Here is a 26,979-nt window from a genome sequence, read left to right on the forward strand (position 1 = left end):
ACTTCATCTCTGATCAGGCCTATGTTTCTCTTTACTTTCTCAAAAACATCAAATATATGCTGTGGTTATAAAAATAATAGAAGTTCAATCCTTTCTCCTAAAAGTAAATGTTTTCCCAATGTCTAGCTATAGTAATTATTTCACTGTATTTCTTTAATCTTATGCTAAATAGTAAATTATTTTGTTCTTTGCCTTTGAGGAGTTTTACCCCTGGATATGTGTGTGTGTGTGTGTGTGTGTGTGTGAGAGAGAGAGAGAGGTGGCGGGGGGGAGATAGAAAGAGGGAAATATATTTGGATTAGAAGACTTCTGAGATACTGACTTTTTCTCTGCACTACTCTACCTCAATGCCCATGATATAATGATTTGAAAAAGATTATTGCAATGGAATCATATCCTCTATTACCTTCCCTTGTAAAGTAAAATACTATTTAGAACAGAAAAGTCATTTATTCCAAGAGCTAATATTCACACTTGATGTTAACAGATATATGATACATTTAAATTAGAGCATTTCTTTTATAAAACAATCAACTGAAGCTAAGATACAAGACACAAATATAATGAAAAATTTTAAGTATCATTTTAATTTCCTATATTTATTTCTCTTATTGACACAAGACTAATGAAGAGGGACATATTATATTACTTTTACAATTTAAAACTTTACCACTAGCTCAGGGAAAATCTAGTAAAAACTTGTGTTTAGCAAAAAACACCTTTAATAGCTACTTATGTTTAATGAAGTTATTTTCTAATAAAAATCCATTTAAGGCATATTATTCATGAGGACATTACAAATATATTAGACTGAGATTTCTGTAAAACAGACATTTAAAGGTCCCTAGCCACATAGGAGATACTGTTCAACAAAAAAGCTGCAGTTATATTTTTGAAAAGCTTAACACATGTTTTTAATAACAGCTGATATTTTCTCAAAATGCAAACTTAGTGACTCTGAGGTTATACAATATGAGTTTATTTCCCCATAATCTTTAAGGAACTAAGAGGAGAGAGAAAAATGGACCCTTGGTTAATAAAACAGTAGCCAAAACACTATATCAAAATTTGATACATCTATGAAATTTATCAAGATATTTTCCCTTTCTTTACACAGTTATAAGTATTTTGATTATCTTATTTCTAACTCTATAATAATTCCAAATCTAATGTGAGTTACAAAGTTTGTACAACATTTTATTTTTTCCTTTTGCACTCAAGTATCATTAAAATGAAAGAGAATAAAAACAGTACTCCCCTTGCAGGGGACTAGTTTAGTAATTATTTTATACAACACTCTCTTTTGTTATCATTTGCAAGTACGGTGTACTGAATGAATACTTATTTTGTGTGAAATGAATCTGAGATGCTGCTATTAAGGTCTACACTAGAAACTAGAGTTATAAAAAGTACAAGGAAGGGGATATAGGGTAAATTTTTTTTACAGTCTCTAGGTATGCTAACTGACACCTCCTTTTAATTTTCTTTAAAAACTCCATAACTTGAGTTTTTTTTATCCTTGGTCTGATATGATGATCCCTAGAATATAATCCAGGTCCTCTTTATCAATTGGCTATGAAGTGCATTTACTCCAGTCCAGGTACCATGGGTATTGACAACTTTTGACATGGAAGAGTACTGAAGTCATATGAAAGCATTGAAGAGACACCTTAAGAAGCAACTCTGGAAAAGGTCTTCAGAAAGGGTTAACAGGAGCATGATCTAAAGATATCAGGGTGAGAGGGCAGTGGTAACTTTCAGTTCGCTAGTTTTTATACAGGTCCATTTACTCTGGAGAAATGACTTGTGAGTTCTTAGCAGAGAGGAATGCAATTTACTTTATGAATTAATCACTCTAACCACATGTACACATTCAGCCTAGTGGATTTTCTCAATGAGAATCATCTTTATTTCAAAAAGCACGTTTACTCTTTTCTAAATTATATTCATGTTTTGTGTCAATATCAAAAACACACAGATAATAAATTACCATAGCCAAAATTAAAGTTAACTCATTATTTGGAGAGCATAGATCTTTTGAATATAATACAAATATATTAAATTTATAATTACAATTTCAGTAAAAGTTCACATTTGTTCTTTTCCACTCTGGAAAAAAAGGATAAAATGGAGAATTTCTCATATTTTTAAATCAACAATGGATATATTGGGATAGCTACAAATGTATGGATACTTTAAATGTATCATAATTCAAACACAGTAAAAATCCTAAAATGATCGTACTAAGTAGTACACTAAAAATGAAAAGTGATATTTTACTGCTTCCCTGGGTGATCTCATACTCACTTTTACCCTGGCTTTAGCAACTTTTAATGTGCAATACTCATTATGCAAATTAAATAGAAATTTTTGATTTTCAAAGAATTTAGAGCTATTTTACTGCTTTATCGATACTGCAAGAAATTCTGCAATAATGTTGGCAACTGGAGCTGTGGAATAAGATGCAATCTTGGTCTTCCTATGCAATTTCGGATACAGAGTCGACAGAGTTGGCAAAGAGAGCTTGGGGTAGCTACAAAAAGACATGAACATTTCTGTTAATTAAAATTCAAATGAGTTTTTATATGTGGCAAGATATATGAAATGACATCATAAGATCCTACAAGGCTTATTAGGAAGTGAGTATAGTATGACCAGTATACTAAGAAACTTTATGTAAGCATTTATGTTACTTTTACTTATGAGATCTTATAATTGAGATATATGCCATGCATGTTCATTAAAACATTATCATCTTCAATCTTATGAAAGAATCATTGCATTAAAAGCCTCAGAAAGAAATTGTGCTTTTTGAAGGAGATATAAATCAAAAAACCCCAAAAGCTTTATGTATTACAAGGAGAAATTTAAAAATTATGCATTTTCCCTTAAGTTTAACATTTAAGCTAAAGAAAACTTTTATTATAGTCTCTGAACCAGGCTTAACAATTTCTGTTTTAGAACAAGAGTCTTAAGTGTTAAAATCATTCCTTATTATGTTTCTTCAATGTATTGCAGAAGGCACATGCCCTTATAAAATGGGGCATGTTTCCAAATATAAATTAACAGATATTATATCAGAACTACATATTATGCATTGTCAAAACAAGCTTAATATATTTAAACAGAGAAATGTGAACATTTGGATATGATGAAAAAAGGAAATTATCATGCTATCTTTGTAGATAAGTTGAAAATATTTCCACTTCCATGAAAAATATTCCAAATTATAAGCCATTATTATTTTACATGGCAACAAAAAGTCTTTCAGTTTCATCTGTTTGGGGCAAATATTCTTTTGTTCACATATGTCTTTCTTACCTTCATGTTGAAGCAGTATTCTCTCTACCATACTGTTAGATATAGATACATCTATAGGTCGCAGAAGCTCTGTATTTTTGGCATTGATATCTGCTCCAAATTCTAATAGTAAGTTTACAATTTCTGTACTGGATTGTTGAGCAGCAGCGTGTAACGGAGTATCCCAATATTTGCCTTTCTGCACATCAGCGCCTACACGTGAATAAGGAGTAATGACAAACACACACAAAAAAATTATTAGATGAGTCAGTTCCTATGTGGGGAAGAAAGGGAAGGTCCTTGAAGAAGGGGACAAAAGGGACCTCTACTTTGTAATGACTTATTTCTTTATATACACACACACACATATATATATCTTATATCTTCTTATATCTTTATATATACACATATATCTTTATATGGGCATATATATTAACATATATCATGTATATTTCTCATATACACATATTACATGTATAAAAATCTTAAGCGTGGTAACTTCGGATGGGGAGGTACACACACGGTATATTCTTCTCAAATACTTTATTGTATTCTTGAAAGATCTCATAATAAAGAGATTTTAAATGTTTCCAAAAGTAATTGTATTAATTAATATAAACAGGGCATGATTAAGTTCCCACATATCTATTTTCATGACAGATGACAGCTCTTAGGATTATTCAAGAGTTTATCACTTTTTTTCTTTTCACTTATTTTAAGATAATAGAGGTCTTTGATTTCTTAGAAAAGTCATGAATCTAGACATGTGATCCATTTAGGTAAAATGTATACAGATTTCCCTGCCACTTTTCACTTGTGTAGATTCCATCAATAAATATATAGACACTGAGCCTCTCAAGTGGAAAAGTACATCAATGATATCTGTGTGCAAAGTAAATTTTTTAAAAATGCTCACAACCCTACAATGTAAACTTCCCTATTGCATAATTATTGTATCCTTACATGGTGATCATTTAATGCATGCATGATGAAAAAAATGATGTTTAAAATTGTAAGATTATAATCCCATTTTCTGGTACATAAATGGTTACAACACCAAGAAATGCCTACCAGTAAAAATGCGTAAGTTCTTTTCAACTCTGTTTGCTGAAGCTGTTTGAAAAATTAATGAACTATATGAGAAGCAGTAAATTTTAAGTGTTTCTTTATGTCCCTTCTGCTATTTTCAAATTTCCATAAGTATAATAGTTTTCAATATTTTTAAAATATATATAAAATGTTTAGTGGGAAAATTACATTCCACAGCAAAATTTTCATAAAGAAAGCATAGACTCTGTTGGTTATTCAATTTTATGAGAGAATGGGGCATGAACATAATAATCAATCAGCCATTACTAACAGCACTTTCTCAATATTTTTAAGCCCATTATAAAATGTTTCTATTAAAAAAATCAGGGATATGAAAGCATAAGTCCAATGGTTATTCCAAATTTATGGGAGAGCATGGCTAGAAAATAACATTCTGCCAACTCAATAACAGGATTCATGTTTAAGACTCTAGATATGAGAATAAAATAATAGAAGCTGACTCTGCTTGTAAGAAATTTATAAATAAGATAATGTAAGTAATATATAAAAGGGTTATTATTAAAATATGTTTGAATGTATTAGGGAATCAACTGACTATCATAAACAATAAGTACCATAGAAATATATCCATTTTCTCTCTCTCTCTCTCTCTCTTTTTTTTTTTTTTGTATATTCTAAGCAACTACCCATGAGAGGGAAGGACTGTGTTAGAGGGATGATGTGGGAAGGGGGCATAATCCACATCCTCATGGAGCTCCTAGTCCTTTGGTGGTAGAGACCACTATGGTCTCAACATAATAGGAATGTTTCTCAGGGGGCTAAAGCTGAATCTTGAGTCATTTCATGTAAGTGGGAAAGAGTAGTAATTCTTTTCGAGTAAACAGAACAAAACATAAAGACTCATTAAAAACATGTGAGTTTTTATGGTTGGTAGACTATAAGACCATCCAAGCAGTCACTACCCCTTAATTTTCTTTTCATGGATTTATTTACAGATATATACATATTTAGCAACATTATATTCAACCTTGAGGATCTTAATTTTATGATCTTTCATAAGGAGGGCTTTCAGGCTCCTTTATATCCAAATGTCTGCTAATGCTGTGTGTACAAAATATAGATTGTATATTAATCTGTGAGCTTTGAAGTATTTTCATAAAGACTGAGATTCTTTTTTATTGGTTATATATTCACACGGGATTTATAAGGGAAAATGTTTGCAATGAAAACATTATTAGCAATGAGATATAACTTTTAAAGATACTTAGAGAAATGTGTAACTGCTTATGTAAGGAACGAATGGAAAATGTTTTAAAGACAAGTACCTGCATAAAGAAGTTTCCAAATGCAATGGAATTGCTGTGACATGCAAGCTACATAGAGAGGAGTTCCCAAATGAGGAACATCTTGGTCAACATCTATGCCCCAGGATATCAGTATGTCGAGACATTCATGGTGACCTGCCAACACAAATGAGATGAGTTCACTCTTGCTTTCACTACCCGCCAACACACAAGCACCTCAACCATGCTTCCCCCTAAAATGTAATTTACTAAAGGGTAAATGGAACACTGAATGTCAAGGAGCTCTCTTCCCTTTTCACTTAATCCCCTCTCTAAATTACCTTTACTGGCAGCCTCATGTGTGGGAGATGGAAGACAGGATTCCAGCTGGGCCTTGGCACCATATTCCAAAAGAAGTTCTGTACAGCTGGCACTGCCTTGTGAGCATGCATTGAATAACGGAGTCACGCCATCTATTGTGATTGCATTTACCTAAATCAAACCAAAACCTAAGAATAAGATTTATGAATCACACGCAACTAACTTAGTTATGTATTTTCAAGATATGCAATTGCAAACCAAAGTAACTAGGAAACTGTGTGCTATAAATATGACAAAGTGTATTTAGTTCTTACAGATCAATAAGAAAGCTTTAAAACTTCAAGAGGTGAATAAATAGAAATACAATATGGCAGATAGTTCACAGAAATAGGCATACAATCAGTGGAGAGCATGAAAAAAATCTCCATTATTGAACAAAAATGAATTTAATGATTAGATAAATTTCAGTGAGGGGAAACAAATGAAAAAAAAAACATAATATTGACAAAAGTTGTGCTGAAGCCTCTTTACTGTGGTTGTTTAAATTGGTAAAATTGGTCATTCTATTTCTGAGAATTTATCTGAGGAAAATCATTGAAAAAAATGAGCCAATATTATAGGCCTGAAGGTATTCATTTAGAGTTATGAAAACAAACAATAACCTAAAGAATATTCTATATTATTATGCCATGTCACCCATTCATATGATTGTTAGAAGTTCTTTTCAGATTGTAACGAGAAGGCAAAGGCAATTCAAGGGCTTTATTTTTATTCTGTTATTTTTGAGAAAGAAGGACAGAAAAGAAAAATGCTTACGTTAGCTCCAGCTTCCAGAAGAGCTCTGGCACAGGCCACATGATCTCCCAGGCAGGCTTCGTGCAATGGGGTGACATGGTCTATGGTGACAGCATTCACATTATAACCCTAAGCATGACAAACCATTTTGAAAGGTGAGCAAAGAGTTGTATGAAATCATCTCCCTAAATGTCATTAGAGAATGATACATTTTAAAGATCAAAGAATCTCAGGCAAATCAGTTTCCGGTTCAGTAGGATTGGCCAGTTTGAATGCCATAGAGTCAGTCAGTTGCCAAAACTCCTTAGCTCCTCTCCTGTAGTTATTCATAATGTGTATTACACATATCATAACTAAATCAGCCCACTGTGACCTAGAATACTAGAACTTACCTATGTTCTGGTGTCCCTCTACCCTCCCTCTCCCCACCCTTTTCTGCTTCTAGTAATCACTATTCTCCATTTAGATAGATGGTTTTAGCTTTTTTTGCATGCTGTATTTATCTTTATGTGTCTGATTTATTTCTCTTAATATCCTCCAGTTCCTCCATGTATTACAACTGATAGGATATCTTTCTTTTTGATAATCCAATAATATTCCAAGGTACCACATTTTCTTTATCCATTCATCCATTAATGGGCATCTAGGTTAATTCTGTATCTTTGCAATTTTGAACAGTTCTGCAATCAACATAAGAGTGAAGGTATTTCTTGGATATGCTGATCATTTCCTTTGGAGCAGGAAGTTTCCAAATATAAAGTAATGATAAAGAGATGGAAATATTAATTGCTCCTGATTTGATCGGTATACAATATATGCACGAATTGAAATATCACACTGTACTCCATAAATAGGCAGAATTATTGTTATTCAGAAATTGTTTAAAATATTTAAGGAAATGAAAACACCGCCTTGATTTGCTTATTACATACTATATACATGTATCGAATTATCACACTATAGCCCATAAATATGTAAAATTAAAATTTTTAAAAAAATCTTCTTAGCCCCAACGTTATAGTACCATTGTGCTGTGAAATAATAATATTTTAAGTATTTTGTTCAACAGGTTCTGGTATTTTTTAAAATTTTGCTTTCTTTTGTTTTTTGGTACCAGTGATTGAACTCAGGGGGACTAGACCACTGAGTCAAATCCCAAGCACTATTTTGAATTTTACATAGAGACAGACTCTCACTGAGTTGCTTAGCACCTCACTTTTACTAAGGCTGGCTTTGAAATCATGATCCTTCTAATTCAGCCTCCTGAGCTGCTGAGATTACAGGCATGCACCATCGCACCTGACCTAATTTTGCTTTCTTAACTGTTTTTTGTTGTTGTTGTTGTTGTTGTTTGGGGGGAGGTGTCTTTATTTTGTTTGGATTTTTGTGTGTGAAATTAAAGACTATTTATAGGCTGGATCACTAGTTTTTATTAGGGCTACAAAATTACAAGTCAGTCTAGACTGGGGGGTAAATACTATAGAATTTAATAAACTGCTTTGTGAATTTCTATCACTAGAAAGAATATGACTAAATTATAGACCAGGATTAAGAATTCTGACTATAGAGTCAGAGAGTTAAAAGCCTGGCTCCATTATGCAGTAACCTTTGTGATTTGGACAAATACCTTATCTTTTGAAGTTTAGGATTATCATGAGGATTAAATGAAATGAAACCTGTAAAGCAATTATCATTATAGCACCCAGTGTATAGGAAATATTAGGTTTTGTTTTCTTTTTCAGTCAATACTAAGTAAATACTTTTTAACTGTATTTCCATTAAACTGACCCTATAAGACTAAAATAGTTAAATACTAGGGCATGACATTCTTTGCCTTTTTGCTGTCACTAGTAATTCATTGTCTATCAACAAACATACTAAGCACTCTTATTTAAGGAAGAATTTCAGGCCAAATCCTCCTAACATATTACAGATTAGTAATCTGTAGTTACCAGAATGGACATGAAGAATCAGAAAATGAAGGTACAAATAGAGAACAACACCAAATCTTTGTCATTAGCAAGTGGAAATTTTTAAGATCCTCTAATTATCCCTGCAAAGATTTCAAGTTGCTAGCCAGCAGATTTGGAGAGCTGCCCCAGATTGCTGCAGAGTGGCCGGGTGACACAAGCATGTGAGAAGGTCGAGGTTCCCTTCCACATGGCGCCCTGGGGCAGCTTCACACTCTTCTTGGCTGGTCTGCGGAGGGATAGGAGATACACATTGAGAAATACCTTAGGACGGCCCTCTTCTCAAAGACCTGCGTGACACTCTGAGGGATTACCATTTGAAATTACTGACCTTTTTATAGGGCATATTTCCCTCTCATCAAGGGATGAGCAAAACAAAATAGTCACATGGTTGTCACAGAACTGGTTGGCCCCAAGAGAGCGTCTCATGCACATCTTCATTTTGCAGATGAGAAAATGGAGCTGGGATAGACAGTGGGTCAGCCCTAGTGCCAGCCCAGAATCCAGGTCTCCTGAGCCCTAGGCAGTGACATTTAAACTGGGCCATGGGACTCTTTGTTGTCCTTTGATACTGGGAAACACTAGTACAGTGACTCCTAGAACTGGGTGTATATTTAAATCAGAAGGGAATCTTAAAAAAATAAAATGCACAGTCCAGTGCCAGGTACCCTGTTTCAAGAAGGAATCTCTTTCCACTTTTCCTCTGGTGAGTCTGATGAGCAGGCAGGTGTAGAAATGAACATTCTATTGCCTTCATAGACAATTCCCCACATTACAGATTACCATGTCACAAAAAGATTGTTTCAGAATCTAGTCTAGTCTAATCACCCTTTGTGGTTGTTATGTGATTAAGTCTCCGATCAGCTATGCGCAATAGACAGAGTTAAGCATATTTTGAACGATTAATAAATAATACATCCAATTACTAATTACTTAAATTTCTATCAATGAACCAATATACCATATGAGAAATTTAAAATACTAAGACATAGGATTATACCAAAATATTTATAAAGTAATTTCAAAGATCAATGAGAAACTATTGACTTGCCTGGCACAAGTTAAAAGGGCAGTAGTAAAATTTAAGCAATTTTAGTGTTTTTGAATTGATTTGTTTTGACGATGTCCTATGCTGTTGGGAAGGGGGCATGTCTAAACTATATATAATATTTTACCTGTGATAATAATGTTCTCAGAGCAAGGAGACGACCTTGACTTGCAGCTTCATGTAGTGGTGATCGATCTGCCCAGGAACCTGTCAAAAGAGAAAGAAAACCAAAATTAGTGAGTCAAAGCAAACCCTAATAGGCTCAATCAATTCCCATGTCATATAAATGATTCGCACTCAGCATTCCACAAGGTGACCCAGACACACTTTTCCTACCTGCTAGGAAATTTGATTTTTACCAGAAGGACCCAAATAAGTAGTTTTGTGTGTTCTGCAATTGATCTACCTCAGACTCAACCATAGCTATCGAGTTGTTCTCCAAAGAGGATAATGATTAGGTCACCAGATAGGTCACCAAAAAAATAACCTCTATTTCACGATTTTTCAGACAGAACCAGAATTTTTTATTTTTTATTTTTTAGCAGTGACAGCAGCCAGAATACTCACCTCTCCATACTCCTAGCCTTCCCTGACCCCATGAGGTACGATATGTTGCCAAGGAACCCAAGTCTGAAATATGGAACGGTCTAGGTGGGCCCTAAAAAGGGAATTCCTAGGTTTGAAGGGGCACAGGGCCAGCTGCATTTGAATTGGTGCTGACTGTCCATGTGACAGGTGCGGATGACCCTCCCCCTACAACCCATGCTCTGGTGATACTGCGCTGACCTGTCATAAGCCCCCAAGTTTTCTTCTTCTATGTCTTCTGCACCTTTTGGTCTCTTCACATGAGAAATCCTCCTTTCCTTTACCCCAGTACTTGTTGGCACCCAGCCACCACTCAAAGGCCCAACCTCCCCTCCCATTTTCCTCACCCTGTGGTCACCTAGGTGGTTTTTAAAATATACCAGGTTGATGCACAGTGATTTTCCTGTAATTTAAACAGGACCAACACTGTTGGTTCAATTTACTAGACATGAGAGGTAATATTAGAGGTTTTGATGTGATTAAATGAATAGATTATGCACACCAGAAAAAAAATTCATTTGAAGGTTACCGCTGGCTCATAAAGCAACACTAGCGAGAGAGAAAAAACTTCCCAGCAGAAGATGATTATGGTTGCTAATATCTGTCTTCCTGTCTACTACCTCTTTTCTCCCACTTTCTAAATCCAGAGGATGCAATAAATTAAAATATTTTTAAATTTGATTCTAGCACAATAAATAAACTTACTTAATTGGTAATCAGAAATACAAGTTTATGAAAAGCACTTCTAAAGTTTGTTTAAATAGGCTAAGAAAATTATTGGAAACACAGCTGCAGTAGAATAAGGTACTTTAGAAACCATCTCCTATCCCCAACTTTCTGTGCTTTGAAAAAAATCTATACATGATTCCTCCTATTATTCTATTTTATAGTCTTACCACAGAGCTTCACCACCACACTGTAGGTTATATTCAAATTAATTCCATTAAAGAAAATTCAGGGCACATAACACAAGGTAAATGAAGCAATCCAGTGAGCTTGGTGCAGAGAGCAGAAGTGCCAATCACCCATCTTTTTATGTCTAATGATACTACAGGATTTTATTGGAAATACAAATCCTAAGGGAGAGGAGATAGAGTATGTCTTCTTACTGTTGATTTACCAGTACTTATCATAACAGCTAATGTCGAGTAGCATTTACTAAGTACATCGTCTAGCCCCTGCACACAGTGCTATACGTAGTAAAATCACTATGTATAGTATTCCAGTTAGTTCTCACAATGATATGAGGTACATGCAATTACTATTTCTATTTTAAAGTTGAGGAAATAAAATCTAGGAAAAATGAAGTAATGTAGAGGTCCACATATTCTATCTAAGCTCACGACTGATAATTCTAGTCATAGCCCTGTCCAGTGATGTGGGCCTTTGTTTTTTCTGTGGGCTTATTCAGAGTGATTTACTGTAGAGAAAGTAATTAGCTGCCTTCAAGGATTCCCTGAAACTATAATGATACCTATTTTATGGAAGCCAGCAACAGAATGCTCAGTCAATAACTTGGTGATAGTTACCTCCCAGGAATTTGTGTCTAGAAGCAGTAGAACTCAATTCTCAGGGTCCTGCAAATGCCAGAAAACTAGTATGCATTGTATTCATTAAGTATAATTTACAATGTGTAAAACGTACTCTGTAGGAATGAAAAAGAGCTTCAAAAATCTGTTGATTCCCTGAGCAGAAACTTAGATGAGTACTTTTCAGTCTTATCACATATATCTAAGGATCTGGGTTATGGAGCATCTCCTCTCTTAAGTTCTTCCTGCTCTCCAGAGTGATTATTTTACAGTGTCAAGACTATATTGAATTCTTCCTTTAAGGTCAAATACTTTAAAGCTTATTTTAAAAATAACCTTAGTTTTCTTATCATTCCAAAAATTCTGCAGTTCATATAAGAAAACTGTCTGGAGCCATTAGGCTTATCTTTATCCTATGGTTATACATGGGTCAGAGAGACCCATCCTGAGAATTAGGCACAAGCATAATACAACCTACCTTCCTTGACAGACTTGAAGTTGTCCTGAATATATTTGGATTATTACTATTATTTTTCTTTCTTTCTTTTTTTTTTTTTTTTTTTTTTGAAACAGTATCTGGTTGTGTTGTCCAGGTTGAACTTGAACTCCTGGGGGTTATCAATTTCCCTATTCAGGCTCCCAAATAGCTAGGACTACAGTAGCACGTCACTGCACCCTTCTGGATTATAGTTTTCAAATGTATGAAATTAATGAAATTAATACCTGTGACAGGTTTCTGGTTGTTATGATTTTTCTCTTTCAAAATATACTGAAACTATAGTTATTATCAGCTGGAGACTTCAATCTTGTTTGGAAAGGGGTCCTCATGCAATGAGTGAAAACGTTCTGGAAGTGCCTTAAAGTTCTGAGCACTGTTGGCAACCTTGGCAGCAACAGCCTGAGCTGAGAAAAGCTAGTTTCCTCATTGATAAAATGACTAAATAAAAACAAAAGAACACTGTTACAGTTTGGATGTGAGGTGTAACACAAGAGCTCATGTGTGAGACAATGCAAGAAGATTTGGAGGAGAAATGGGTTATGAGAGGCTTAACTCAGAGAATTAATCAACTGATGGGATTAACTAAGTGGTAACTGAAGGCAGGTAGGGTGTGGCTGGAGGAGGTGGGTCTTTGAGGGTGTGCCTTTGGGGTATACATTTTGTATCTGGCAAGTGGAGCTCTCTCTTTCTGTTGCCTAATCACCATGTGAGCCACTTCCCTCCGCCACACTCTCCTGTCATGATGTTCTGCCTTACCTCAAGCCCTGAGAAATGGAGCCTGCTATCTATGGACTGAGACCTCTGAAACTGTCAGCCCCCAGATAAACTCTTCCTCCTCTAAAATTATTCTTGTCAAGTCTTTTAGTCACAGCAGTGAAAAAGCTGACTAAAACAAACACTTAATTCAGTCCTGACCATGTGTCAGGAACTGCCCAAATTGCTGGTCACAAGTTTTCTTGTTAATGCTCCCATGGATCCTTAGAGATAGGCACAACTATTATCCCCATTTTAAAGGTGAGGAAACTAAGTCATGGAGAAGTTAAGTAACTCACCCAAGGTCACACAGCTTCTAGTTATGAACGTCAAATTCAAACTGTAACCTCAGTTCTGAAGATAATATTTTTTAAAATATTTTTTTAGTTGTCAATGGACCTTTATTTTATTTATATATATGCAGTGCCAAGAATCAAACCTAGTTCCTCACACATGCCAGGTAAGCACTCTGCCACTGAGCCACAACCCCAGCCCCTGGAGATAATATTTTAAATTCTGTGTAATACTGCCTTCTCAACACACACATGCACACAATACACAGTATGCTAAGTATTTTAGTAAATGATAATACTATAAATCTCTTTGGAAATTTATTGGTTTATTTCATTGGTCTATTTTTCCTTTCAACACCCCTCTAATCTAAACAGCAATTTTATTTTATTCTTAGTAAAAGTATGCCATTGCTGTGACAAGATAAGATTTGCTGAGCAGTATAGGAAAGTTTCTATATTTTTGCAAAAGAAACAAAACAAAACAAAAAACTCATTTGTTCTGTGGGATTCAAATTAAAGGTATTTTTCTCATGTTGGATATATTTCTTAGATATTCAGGAAGCTTCAATTATGTTCTCAGGTTTTATTAATCATCTCCTAAAACTTTAAAATACAGCCTGTTTCACCATATTCCTTTTCACTATATTTTTTTCCATACTCCAATTTCAGGATAAAAAAAAAATCAATGAAGATTAAGTCATATCAAGTCTTTATAAAAGAAAATAAAAAGCAAATTCCTAAGTATGCCCTAGAAAAGGTACCAGTCCCACTGAGTTTCATGTACCGGTTTATCTTGAGTCCCAGAGCAATGACTATTGAGTTGTAAAATTTAACACACTCTAAGTCTCAAAGGAAGACTAAATTATATTTTTTCTATTTATAGTTAGATATATATTTTAAAGTTTCCTAACATTATTCCTTGCTTATCTAGAAAAATTAGTAAGCCAGACAATGAATTGAGTTTTCAGTTGCAACAGGAATTACTAGTATTAGTTTTTGTGTATTATTTATTTGCAGTGTACAACAGTGCTATCTTGGATTCAAAGCAGAACTGTAATAATGCACACCATTAAATATTAGTTGACCGGACAAAATTTGGTGGCAAATTAATAATTTATAAAAAATTGGAACATTATGTCCTCACTAAGTAAAATGCAAAATTCATCATCATAAACAATGTTTGTTGGGGGAATGATCACATTTTGAGTTCCAGCTTCTAAGACGAAACCTGATGTTTATAAGTCATATGCATTCATTTGTTTTATCATTAACAACATTGATTACAGAGTGAAACCCTAAGAACTTTAGAACATATATCAATTTTCATTGTGAATATTTAAACAAGAAAATATGAAAATTATAACATTAATTTTCCAAATTGCATATGAGAAACCACTAGGTTAAGTTATTACTAAAATTTTAAATAATCAGTGCTTAAACATATGTTTTAAATTAACTTGCAATATTTGTAATGATCAGATTTTCCCTTCCTGCATAATGACTTAATAAACTTTACTACCTTTACCTCTAAAAACCACATACTAAGAGGGCTGGTGATATAGCTCAGTTGGTAGAGTACTTGCCTCATATGCATAAGGCCTTGGGTTCAATCCCTAGCACCCCCCAAGAAAATATGCTAAATTATATGATGCTGAGTTATTATTGCTGCTGTTATTCCACTGTCACTAGCTAACATGACAATTAACCAGAATCAGGGATTGGCAGAAACCTGGAGGAAATGGCCTTTTCAATTCATTTTGGACCTATTTCCAGTATATTATTAAGACCTTTATGGGGCAACAAAGCTAACAATATTTCCAGCTGAGAGCTACTTGATATTCCTCCCAGCCCACTCTCTGTCTTTGCATTCTAATGTGTTTGTTCTTCAAAACGATTACATTAGCCTTCTGAACAATTTTTGCATTACTTGCTGGTGTTACAGAGAAACAGAGAGAAAGAAAAGGAAAATGATCATTTCAAAAACGGTCACACAAAGGCCAAAATACATCTTTTCTTTCCTAAGTAATAAGAAATAAAGCCGTATCAACCTATGAAAGGAATAATTTATAGAGCATGTCTGCCCCCAAAGAAGAAAGCCTTTTGCTTTGAATTTTGCTTGCTGAACTCCCAAGCAACTCCACCTCATTTTGCTTCTTTGTAATTTCTTCAGAAAACTTCTGTAATCTGGTAACACAAGAATCAAAGGGCACTAGATCATTTTCCAAGTTCTCTTTTGAAGTAAGTCTTCATCCTATACTGTTTCTCCCCTTCAAAATCTGAAATTTAGCAACCACAGGTTTCTATTCAAATACATGCAATAATAAATATTTTACCTTTCAATAGGGATATGGCTTTATATCATATTTAATAAGCTCTCTCAAGATCAAACAAAATATAAATCTCTCCATGTATAACTGTCCAGTAGATTTACAACTGTGTTAGACTTTAATAGAGTACCTAGGATAAAAGAAACAAAACCCCTACTTAAAAAAAATGTTCAATTTAACTCTTTAGGATAAATTATTCAGTGTGAAATTGTTTTACAAAATATCTGCAACTTTCATCATGTTAATCAAGTGCCTACTGTTAAGGCTCTGTAGCTACACAGGAGGGTGACTCTGCCTATATTTAGAAACAACACTAGTTCCCAGACATCTGGTACATAATTTACAGGGTGAAAGCCTGCCCTGTTTTGTAAATATCACATTGCTCTAGCAAAAACATTCATGGTTTAAAATATGAGTAGTTTCGTAAAGGTCTATACCATACCTAAATCACCATCTCCCCATGGCACTTCAAGCCAGCCACTGTTGAGGTAGATCCGACTCATATCTTTTTATATCAGCACGAAAAATAAAATCACTTGTCATTTGCTAGTCTGCTACGGCCATCTTAAGAAGCCCTAAGCTCCTTGTAATATGACCGTTCACCTCCAAAAAAGAAAAACAGCTTTTGAATATCTGACTTATTTTCCAAATTGAAGCAACACTTTTCTAATTGACAGTTCTTGTTTATATGATAAATTACTGGTCCAATTTATTTTCCCTCCTTACTATATAATCCTTGCAAGGAAATAAAAGCACTTCAATTCAATCTGGTCCGTGGCTATGGTGAAACCATTTAATTATTAAGAAAGCCTTTACTTGTTCTGAAGCTTAGCACCATCAATGGAAATAAGATGTGAACACATTCAGCAACTAACAGCACTGATCAGAGGTATTTCAGAGTTTTGTTACACCCAGTTTTCCTTAGTGTTCTCAAAACAGGAAACACAGGACACCTATCTCAAACAAGGAATTAAAGGAGGTAGGAAACAGTGACATTTTCATATAACATTTTCTTTTCAGTGAAAAATTTTAGTACATTTTATAGCTCTCTTAGCTGTAAAATACTAAATCGTATCTTTTTCACAGTGGAGACAGATTTACTGTGAAGCAAATGCGACTTAAGTTCAAGACCCCTAACTTGCATGGATCTTTCTTAAGACAGTAGGTAATTTCATATCTTCTTTTTTTTTACAGCTGTCCCCCAAATGTCTAGCACATAAGCTTCAGGCCCAGCCATTTGGCCTATCCTTACTCCCAAGTTTACAAATAAGTCACCAGGCATTTATTGATTGGTATTGTAAGCATTTGGGCAATCAGATTAGCAGAGCTTGAGAAATCCATAAGGAACATGATTAGTAAGGGGGAAGTAATGTGTTTTAAATGCCAGTGATTGTCCTTGTCTTTCCATTCTCACCAACTCTCTGAGTGCTCCTCAGAAAAATGGCAGTCCATGTGTGAAACCACCAGACTGAGCTGTCCCTAGTTGCTACAGGAAGATCCACAAACTTAAACTGACTTGCAACTTACTCCAATTGATTTCTTATCACTCATTGCTTATGAGCCCTTCAGACAGGAAAAAAAAAAAAAAAAGATAATGCACTGCTATAGTTTATCTAAAGAAAAAACTAAATTTTCAACAAGCAAAGATAGTAGTTTCCCCCAGGAATATCCAAAATTCAGTAAAACAGAGTTTTAAGATCCTTTTCAGAAAGTAGGGCCACTGTTGGAGATCATTCTGTCATCCCAATTATCCATTATTGATCATTGGTGCTGTGAGCAGAACGTACTGAAATTGGGTGAAAGATAGATCTGAGTTCCCATCCTAGGGTAGATGTTTACCAGTTATGTGACCCTTTACAGTCAACATTTTGGAACTCAAATTTTTAACAGTAAAGATAAAGAAAATTCTACTTCAAAAGGTTGTGGTCAATGTAAATAAAGTACTTAACATCGTACCAAACCCATTTGAAATATCACAAGTACAACCCAAATTCCATTTTAAACAATTATTTTCATGTCTTCCCCCCCATGAGCTTTTAACTACATCTTATAAACAGAAGGATGAATAACTTATTTAGAATTGTGAAATTTTACCTTATCTTTTCCTCTTGCCTATGGTCTGTAGAAGATAGAAATAAGTAGGAAATGGTCAAATTTTGGGGACAATTACCACATCCATATGGATAACCATACAATCAAGAGCTCTTACCCTGAAATCTCCCTGGGGTAGGGATGTAGTTCAGTGGTAGAGTGCTTGCCTAGCATGCATGAGGCCCTGGGTTTGATACCCAGATCAAATGAACCAACAAAAAATTCTGATTTTGCCCCTAAATTTCAGTTCCCCCATTTTAAATTTACTCCTTAGCATTTGCGTACATATTTTGCTGAATTCTCAACACATTTCTAAAAGCAAACTCATCAGCTTTTCTTTTTAGCTTCTCCATTGGTTCTAACAGTATTATCATTCCCTCTATCACCTAGCAGTAATAATTTGGTTTTACACTTAAGCACAATAATTTTTAAGGAAATTTTATGTACATTGACTGGTTTGTGTATAAAAGTAGGCTGTTATTATTGGCCCAGCTGTTTCTTGCTCACCTTCTTTTCCCCTTTGGATCTTCCTTGTCCCAAGCTCAGTCCCCACATCTATCTACATTCACTCTTGAGGAAGCTTGTTCTACTCCTATTGATACAAATATTGTCTACATATTGATTACCCCAATTTTATTTCTCCAGACCAGTCATCTCTGAACTTGAGACTTTCAGTTCCATCTGGCTGTTCAACTTTTCCACTTGACAAGTAGACCTAACATGTCCCAAACTGAACCTTTAAATTTTTCTTTTGTTTTTAGTAGATATAATTCTCTTTTGTAATTTTTTTCCATATTTTACTGGTGCATTACAACTATACATAATAGTGGGGTTCATCGTTACATATTCATACATGCACATGATACTATAATACATTTCGGTCAATACTGTTTCCTACTACTTCCCCTTTCCCTCCCCTCTCTTCTTCTCTTGGTCCCTTTCTTCTATTTTGATAGTCTCCCTTACATTTTCATGAGATCTGCCCCTCTTCTTTTCCTTTCTCCTCTCTAGCTTCCATGTGTGAGAGAAAACATACAACCTTTAACTTTCTGAGTTTGGCTTTTTTTATTTAACACATACTACTCTGAAGCTCCATTCAATTTAATGAAAATGACAGATTTTCTTCTTTATGACTGAATAAAACTCCATTGTGTATATATACCTTGTTTTCTTTATCCATTCATCCATTGACAGATACCTAGGCTTGTTCCATACTTTGACTATTGTGAATTGTGCTGCTATAAACATGGGTATGCATCTATTGCTATAGTATGATAACTTTAATTCTTTAGGATAAATACTGAGGAATGATATAGCTGGTCACATGGTGGTTCCATTTCTAGTCCTTTGAGGAAACTCCTTATTGATTTTCACAGTGGTTTTACAAATTTACATTCCCACAAACAGTGCAAAGGTTGACCTTTTAATTTGATACTCCCCAAATCTCCTTGTCTCCTTTCTATTCAATGGCAACTCTACTCATCAGGGTTAAAAATCCTTCATATAATCCGTATTTTCTCTCATCCCACAGGCCAACACCAATAAACCTGTTTTCCTCTACCATTCAAATGTAATCCAAATTCTTAACTGCATCTCAGCCTCCACTGCTACTACCCTAGTCCACACCACCATTCTTCTCACCTGACTATTTCTAAAAGCCTCCATTAACTGGTCAGTGTATTTCCAGCTGTGCCCTTCCAATAGTCAGTACCAAACACAGAAGTTAGAGAATCTACTTTTAGTCAGATAAACTCCAAAGGCTTCTATTCTCATCCACAGTATCATCCAAAGATCCTCTGAATGGCCTGCTTCTTTTTCCCCTTAGGTTGAACCACAACCTCCTAAATGATTTCCTAACACCAGTGTCTACCCACCTTTCTTGTCTGTATACTGCTTCTGAATTAAACTTCAACAAATACCTAGAGTCCCAGGGTAGTCCATATGATGCTACATGGAAAACCAGGGAAAGGCATCCCTTTCATTTTATATGCCCAACACTGGGTACACATCCCAGCCTGCACAATAGTTTATGGCTGCCTGAAATCACTACTAGGACCTTTCCATTTTCAAGCTCAAAGTTGTTAATGCCTCCTGACTGTGGTCTAACATTCTTACCCTGTTAATTGGAGATTATCTATTATATGGGTTAGGTCTTTTTTTTTTTTTTTCTTTTCTTTTCTAATGGTATCTCCACAGATTTGCATGCTCCCTCAAACAACTTTTTTCTTTCTAGTTTCATATTATCTTTCCCCACTCAATTCTTTTTTTCATGTTGCAAAGTGATTCATTGAGGTGTATATGTATTTTCTGGTTTTCCTACTTGGTTTACAGAAGATTATGAAGTCTAAACAGCTGAAGAAGCTTCAAGATTATGTCAAGAGGTTCTAGTTAGGGAGAAACTACAATAGTAGGGAGAGAAGGAGAGAGAAGGAAATGAAGAATAAAGAGGTGGGATGAAAAGTGTGAGAGAGGACGGATAAAGTGCAGAAAGAGAGAGAGCAATACAGATAGGCTTTTCATATTGGTCCTGAGAAATAGAAAGAATATAGGTCTATGCTAGGTCATGCCCCTGAGAGTTAATAAGACCTCAGGAACAAGACAGGGTTTAGGCTCTTGTGTCCACATATTCAGGACAGAGTCATATGCCTTAAGATTGGAATGGAGGCAACAGATTTGTTGGACTTTTTCCCCAAGGATAAAATCGATATATCCACTTTGTTTATCAGCAGGAATCTTGTACAAAGAAGACCAGTTGTGCTACCTAAATATATCAACCTTCACTCTAACCTTTGCACAAGCTCTAAGGGAGATGGGAGAAGACATTATTGAAAAGATGATTTTCCCAATCAGCCTAGTGGAATGAGAGCAGAGGCCCTATTTAAATTGGATACTAGGGGCTAGGTCTGTTGGCTCAGTGAGAGCACTCACCTAGCATGCACGAGGCTCTGGGATTGATATACTCCCAGAACTTAAAAAAAAAAAAAAATTAGATATTAGATACTAAATGGACCTGTCATATTTTAACCATATCATCTTGAGTAATATTCTTTCCCACCAAAATGCAATGGTTTCTCTTGGGTCTCCAACCTGCCCATATTGCAAAGTTCATCTCAAAAGCTTTCTCCTCCAAGAAACCTTCTGATAGGTCAATAAAAGTGCTCCCTTCTATAATCCTCAGGTCCTATGTATGTGAGTACTTACAGAATGGGTCCTTCCTGTGCTGCAAGTATAGAGTCTGCAAACTCTTGGACTGTTTAAAATCAGAGTCATAATCACCTCAGTTGCACAGTGAGCTTTTTCTGCTTTCTAACACCTGATGACACCAAAAAGCAAGGGGTGTGGAGGAAGACATATTTGGGTTGAACTCTATCACATATTGACTGTTGCAACTCAGTACGTTTTTCTAAATTGCTACATCTCTGTTTTTTACATCTCTAAATGGAGTCAATACCACCCATATTTTCTATTGTTGTAGGGGTTATTATATGGGCTCAGGTGTGAAGTGTCTAACACAAAGCATATCCTTAATAAAGTCATTATTATTTCCATTGTACTAACCTCCCAAGAGAATAAATGACTTGCTTCAAGTTATAAACCAGAAATGACAAAGCCAGGAAGCCAACTCAGTTCTTTTGAATGCCCAGTGAAGTTTCATGATACAATATTCTCTTTAACCCAAGAACTCATAATGTACTTAGTGAACTGTTAACCCATAAAGTGTCCATAATGAATATAACTAAGTGATGAACTAAACCAATGAAGCAGATTACCTGTTAAAAAATGAAAAGACCTGCGAAATTTTGTTTTCTACATTTTTGTATAGTAGAATGCATATCTGAAAGAGTAGTAAAATAGTACAATGCAGAAACAATATCTGATTGTCTTGGTGACTATAAGAGTGGTTTTATACATCAGATTAAAAAATGGTGACTACACAAAAAATCCTAATACATATTCCCAATATAGCCATTTTAAACATTTTGGTGTATCTTCCACCTGACTTTCTTATAAACACACACGTTTTTTAATCAAGATGCCACACTATTCATATTGCTTTCTAATCTATTTGTATTTATTTAATGATATCTCATATTCATTGTTTCATGTTGCAAAATGTAATTCTATAACATTTAAATGTTTACTTTATAATATACATTTCATTATATAGTTGGACCATTATTTATTTAGTTGATCACCTTATCAAATGTTTAAGTGACTTTTGGTTTTAAGAAATCAATGTAATTACTTATTTTTGTGAATAAGTCTAATTATCTGCTTAGACTAAATACTTAAAGTTTTTATGCAGGTTATCAAATTACCTCTAGCAGGACTGGGTATATTTACATTCACATTAACACTGCTTGTAAAATCTGAAAGTAAATTGAATAAAAGTTTGCTAAGTCTTGTCTTTTTTTATTTTTTTTAAACCAGAGCATGAATCATTTCTCCTTTAGTACATTTTCAATAATAAAGTATGTCAAAGAAAGTTATATAAAAATGAATTGTCTTTACACAAAATTAGCCTTTGAACATTATTTTGTAGCTTATTTTCAGCATCTACTGTCTCTAGCTGTGTTGCAAATACCTGAGAATCACCCAGGCAAATTCATTTGCTTTTCTTTTCTTAAATTTTTTGCCAAGTCCCACATCCTTCCTAATATCTGTGGTCTACTGCATAATTAGGCAATTTACTCTTCATTTGAAAAATGACAAGATTCTCTTTATTTCTACAATAATTGCCTGTATTCCTCCAGGACATTAAGGGCCATGAGGTGATGAGCTTATTTATTACAGCTTCCCAACGTCTAGCACAGTGCCTAGCACACAGCAAACCGCAATAAGCATTTGTTGAATTGTTAATTTGTTTTCTTTGTAGTCAGCTTCTTTTAATTTATGCTAGTGTGCTCTCAATTATTGTTTAAAAAAAAAGACAATAAAAAGGAACTGTGTTTGGGTTCCGAAGAAAGAATCCAGTTGCTTTTTTGATCTTGTAAAGAAATGCTAATATTTGATCCTATTTAAACCAATGCTTTGTTTTTAAAATTTATAATCATTTATAAATAATATTCTTCAAACTGCAACTACCCAATAGCAAATTTAATTGTTCTGGTTTTTGAGAGGGAGATCATTCATTTTCTCTGAGTCTTCATTTCCAACATTTACGTCTTCCTTGGCCCATATGATGCTGTACTACAATTTACTGTACTTTCCCCTTTAAAAATAATTTCCTTATGTAGGTCTCTTTGGTACTGTGCTCATTTTTCTCCTCTTACAATTTTCTATTATTAAAGTTAATAACTTTGTGTCAGAGCATTTTAAGGAAGTTTGTTCTATTCATTTTCTTGCCTAAATCATCCTTTTAGCTGATGGTTTAATTTGCATGATTTAAAATTTCCACATTGCCTGTAAGTAATCTTTTCCCCAATTAATATCCTGTTTCTGTTTCCATACCAATTTAGAAACACCTGCTGAAACAGAAAAGTGAACACAAAAATCTGTAAGTTTACCACTATCTTTAATATCCAGTCAGGAAAATGAGACAGCTGCTGCCTTTTCCATACACCAAAAGGTGAAAATAGTGCCATCATGTGACATGCCATACACCTACATTTCAGAATCCACACTCTGGAAAGCACCCACAATTTAAAGTTAGTATTTGCAAAAACAGATCAATATATTTCATTTCATGTCACCAACAGATTTGCAAAGGCCGCTGTACTAACCTTGACTGGTCAGAATACCCCAGCTAGCTTTTCGTTTAGAAGAACATTCCTCTATACTGGCTAGCCTTCTTTTCGTGAGGATCTGCTTAATGCAGTTCCCTTCAACAGCAATATCGGCAGACATGGTTTGGTTGGCGTCTCTGCCTGTGACAAGCAGGTATCATGAATGCAAGTGCTCTAGCCAGAAGAAACATTAGCATCTGGATTTCTACCTACTTTTCCCTTCCGTTCAGACTTTCTCAAAGGTGCCTGTGTGCTGACTGGAGAATGGCTTCACACTGAACTCTATTCAGAAACCCTTGGAGCAGGGCTGATGGATGTAGTTTGGGGGATGGGCCAGAAATGCTGTAGCATTTTCTATTTTTAAAGTGGAGACTCCCTGCTGCCTGAAGCCTTTAACTATTTGTGTGATATAGAAAGCACAACATGGGTAACACTTGTTTTTCCTGGTTGAAACTGAATAGAGATGAGCTGTCTTTAAAATATGAACGACTATTTAAATGATCTAAGAATCATTTGAATGTGAAATTGCCCATTGATAGTGGCTGCAGGCAGAATATCGTAGTCAGAAAGTCCAGTAGTGATCAGTGATAAAGTAGCCTTTTTCCTTCATCCTCAGGAATAAATACTGTGTATGCATTAGGGTCAGCCAGTAGCTAGCTCGTGTTTTAATTTTGTAAGGATCTAAGTTTAGATTTGGCTTTAGTACAAAATCACCGCCCTTATTTATATAGGCACAGCTCACAATTGTGATTTTTTTGGGGAGGTCGTTTCTAAACCAAAAGACGTCAGCAAGCAATTTAAGGGCAGCCGAGATTTTTTCACCCTAAAAGGCAGAGGAAAGGGTAGCTGGAGAGATGAGAGGAAAAACCAAACATGTTATTGTTATTTTTTGCTGGTATGTAAAGCTGAATGAGACACGGTCCAGGATGGAGTCAGGAACAGTGACTGATCTGTGCTGGGCTCCAAGGATTAACTGAGTTGGTGATCAGGTTACGGGTATTAACATATTGAGATTTGTCTGGGTGAAATATGGGTACAGATTGTGTTGTCTGTCTTTACTTTTTAATCACCATTTTTAAGACTAGCTTCTGTTGGTATGTACAGGGAACAAAACTGGGGAGTAGGAAGTTGAGTAATAGAGAAGAGCATTCCACCAGCAAAATGATTTCCTACAAGCTCCCTATTAACATACGATGCTGCTGTTGACCTCAAAGACATCGCTAATGAACACCAAGAATATGTTTTCCTCATCTTGAATTAAGTTCCGTTGTTTGTGTGCCCAGGGCAAGTACCTTAACAATACCTCAGTTTCCTCTTCCATAAAATGAAGAGCTTGGATATAATCATTTTCAGGTTCTAACATCCTTTGGTTCAAATTTTATCACTAACACACAAAAGGCAATTTACTATATGCATTTTAAGCATATTATAATCCCAAATATTTAGAGCCAGCTCAGCCTGGCAATTTGCTTAGATGGCATATTCCCAAGTCGTTAAAAAGATGGAGGAAGGGTAGGTAGGAAGATCACAAGTTCCAGGGCTGCCCAGCAGCTTAATAAGACACTGTCTCCAAATAAATAAATAAATAAATAAATAGGCTGGAAATGTAGCGCAGTGGTAAAGCAGACCTGAGTTCAATCCTCAAGTACCAAAAGAAAGAGACCGAGGGGTCTGTTTAGGTCCACTGCATTTACTTGAACCAATTGTCACTAATCACTAGCTCATTGTTCCCTAGGTTGTACTTACTAAGGGAATATAATAATCTACACCAGCTATACAATAAATGTAAATTATATTTTGTTTAAAATGAATTAAATCTAAAGAAAATTCAATTTTAAGCTTATATGACTTTTCAGCTTTATGCTTTTGTTATGCTAAAATAAATACAGGAACCTTTACTGTTAAGTATTGGGAATGTTTTTGCTTGTTTTCAAAACAAAACATTTTAGATATCATGTATTATGATGTTCTATTTCTGTATCTGTCTCTCCTAATAGACTGTGCAGTCTGATTACAGGGACTAAGTCCTGTTTCTCTGTTGTTTCATAGCCTAACTCTTAGATAGTGGGCATTCAAAAAAGTGCCAGTTTAAAGAGTAATTCAAGTATGGAACTTGAGAATGTTTCAAGAAGGCTTTTCATAGTTTTTGGTGATGACAAATTAATTTCCAGTGCAGTGGGAAAAGAAAAAAGAAAAGAGACCATTGGCTTTGACCATGACTACAGAGTTAACCGAGATGCATGCTAGCATGTGGGCGGACCAAGAAGCAGCAGTAAGTATTATTCACTCAAAAATTTCAAATAGATCAAAAGCAAAAGTAACTCTTTTTAAAAGTGATCCATGAAATGGAAGGAAAATGTTATGGTGAATTCAACAGGGAAAAAAAGGGACAAAATGTTGGATAAGTTGAATATGCTCAACTGTATGATTTTATAAAAAAATACACAGTGAAGTGAACATGTTTGGGGCAGAATCCTTTAAATGTTGGTTATCTATGTACTGTGTACTGTGGAATCTCTAGACATGTGGAATGTGACATCTCCCCTAGTATAAAAACAAAGCAAATTCGATAAATTACAGGGTATTATTAGGTCTTCTTGTGAGTGGGGCAGAAGTTTTAAAGAGAACCAATATCACATACATTAGGGAAAATAATAAAAGTTAAATGTTATAGGAAATATTATTATGTTGTGGAAAATCATCAAAGATGTACCATAAATTGGAGCTGGACCATTATTACTACTTACAGAGGATAAAATAAAATGTTAAGCCTTGTAGGGGCTGCGGCTGTAGCTCAGTGGCAGAACGCTTGCCTAGCTTCTGTGAGGCCTTGGGTTTGATCCTCAGCACCACATAAAAGTAAATAAATAAAATAAAGGCATACTGTCCACCTACAACTACAAAAAAAATTTTTTTTAAATGTTAAGCCTTGTAGGAAGGATATGGTATAAAAAATGTGGTGATTCTACTCCCAAAAGCTATTCTATTCCCATTTTAACCAATCCCCTTAACTGGGGAGTAGGCCCAAGGGTGATTTACCACAAAGCTACATCCCTAGTACTTTTTAATTTTGAGACAGGGTCTCACCAAATTACTTGGGGTCTCAGTTGTTGAGGCTGGCCTCAACTTGTAATCCTCCTGCCTCTTCCTCCTCAGTTCTTTGATTACAGAGGTCCGCCATGTGCCTTTCTGAGAAATCTTTACTTTTAAATATGTCAAAGTGGACAGTTGAATTCTATGAGGCATTATGACTGAAATCTCTATAATCATGAAAGGCACGGTTGGGAGTAACTAGAAACTAGAAAACAGGATCCCCTTCTGACAATTTTAAAAGCTAAATTAGGAACCAACGTAAACTCTTTTTTTAGTTGACACAATCAGTCGCAAACCACGAGGCCACATTGCTTCC

General features: G+C 35.0%; 1 protein-coding gene across 3 annotated transcripts in view; it reads right to left on the reverse strand.

Annotated features, from left to right (window-relative positions):
- Positions 1-477: 477 nt before the first annotated feature.
- Positions 478-26,979, reverse strand: part of Asb5 (ankyrin repeat and SOCS box containing 5) — a 47,241-nt gene continuing 20,739 nt past the window's right edge. Inside the window, exons 1-7 of one of the 3 annotated variants that reach the window (XM_047549981.1) lie at positions 23,568-23,834; positions 9,895-9,974; positions 6,771-6,878; positions 5,975-6,125; positions 5,676-5,810; positions 3,322-3,513; positions 478-2,533 (exon numbers count right to left, since the gene is read on the reverse strand). In XM_047549981.1, the coding sequence (XP_047405937.1) occupies positions 2,406-2,533; positions 3,322-3,513; positions 5,676-5,810; positions 5,975-6,125; positions 6,771-6,878; positions 9,895-9,974; positions 23,568-23,691 (918 nt within the window). In that variant the 5' untranslated portion in view covers positions 23,692-23,834 and the 3' untranslated portion in view covers positions 478-2,405. Of the gene's footprint in view, positions 2,534-3,321; positions 3,514-5,675; positions 5,811-5,974; positions 6,126-6,770; positions 6,879-9,894; positions 9,975-16,195; positions 16,272-23,567; positions 23,835-26,979 lie in introns of those variants that run through there. The other 2 variants (XM_047549982.1, XM_047549980.1) reach the window with 2 other exon arrangements.

The sequence above is a fragment of the Sciurus carolinensis genome, chromosome 4 (genome assembly GCF_902686445.1).
Source record: "Sciurus carolinensis chromosome 4, mSciCar1.2, whole genome shotgun sequence".
Taxonomy (NCBI): domain Eukaryota; kingdom Metazoa; phylum Chordata; class Mammalia; order Rodentia; family Sciuridae; genus Sciurus; species Sciurus carolinensis.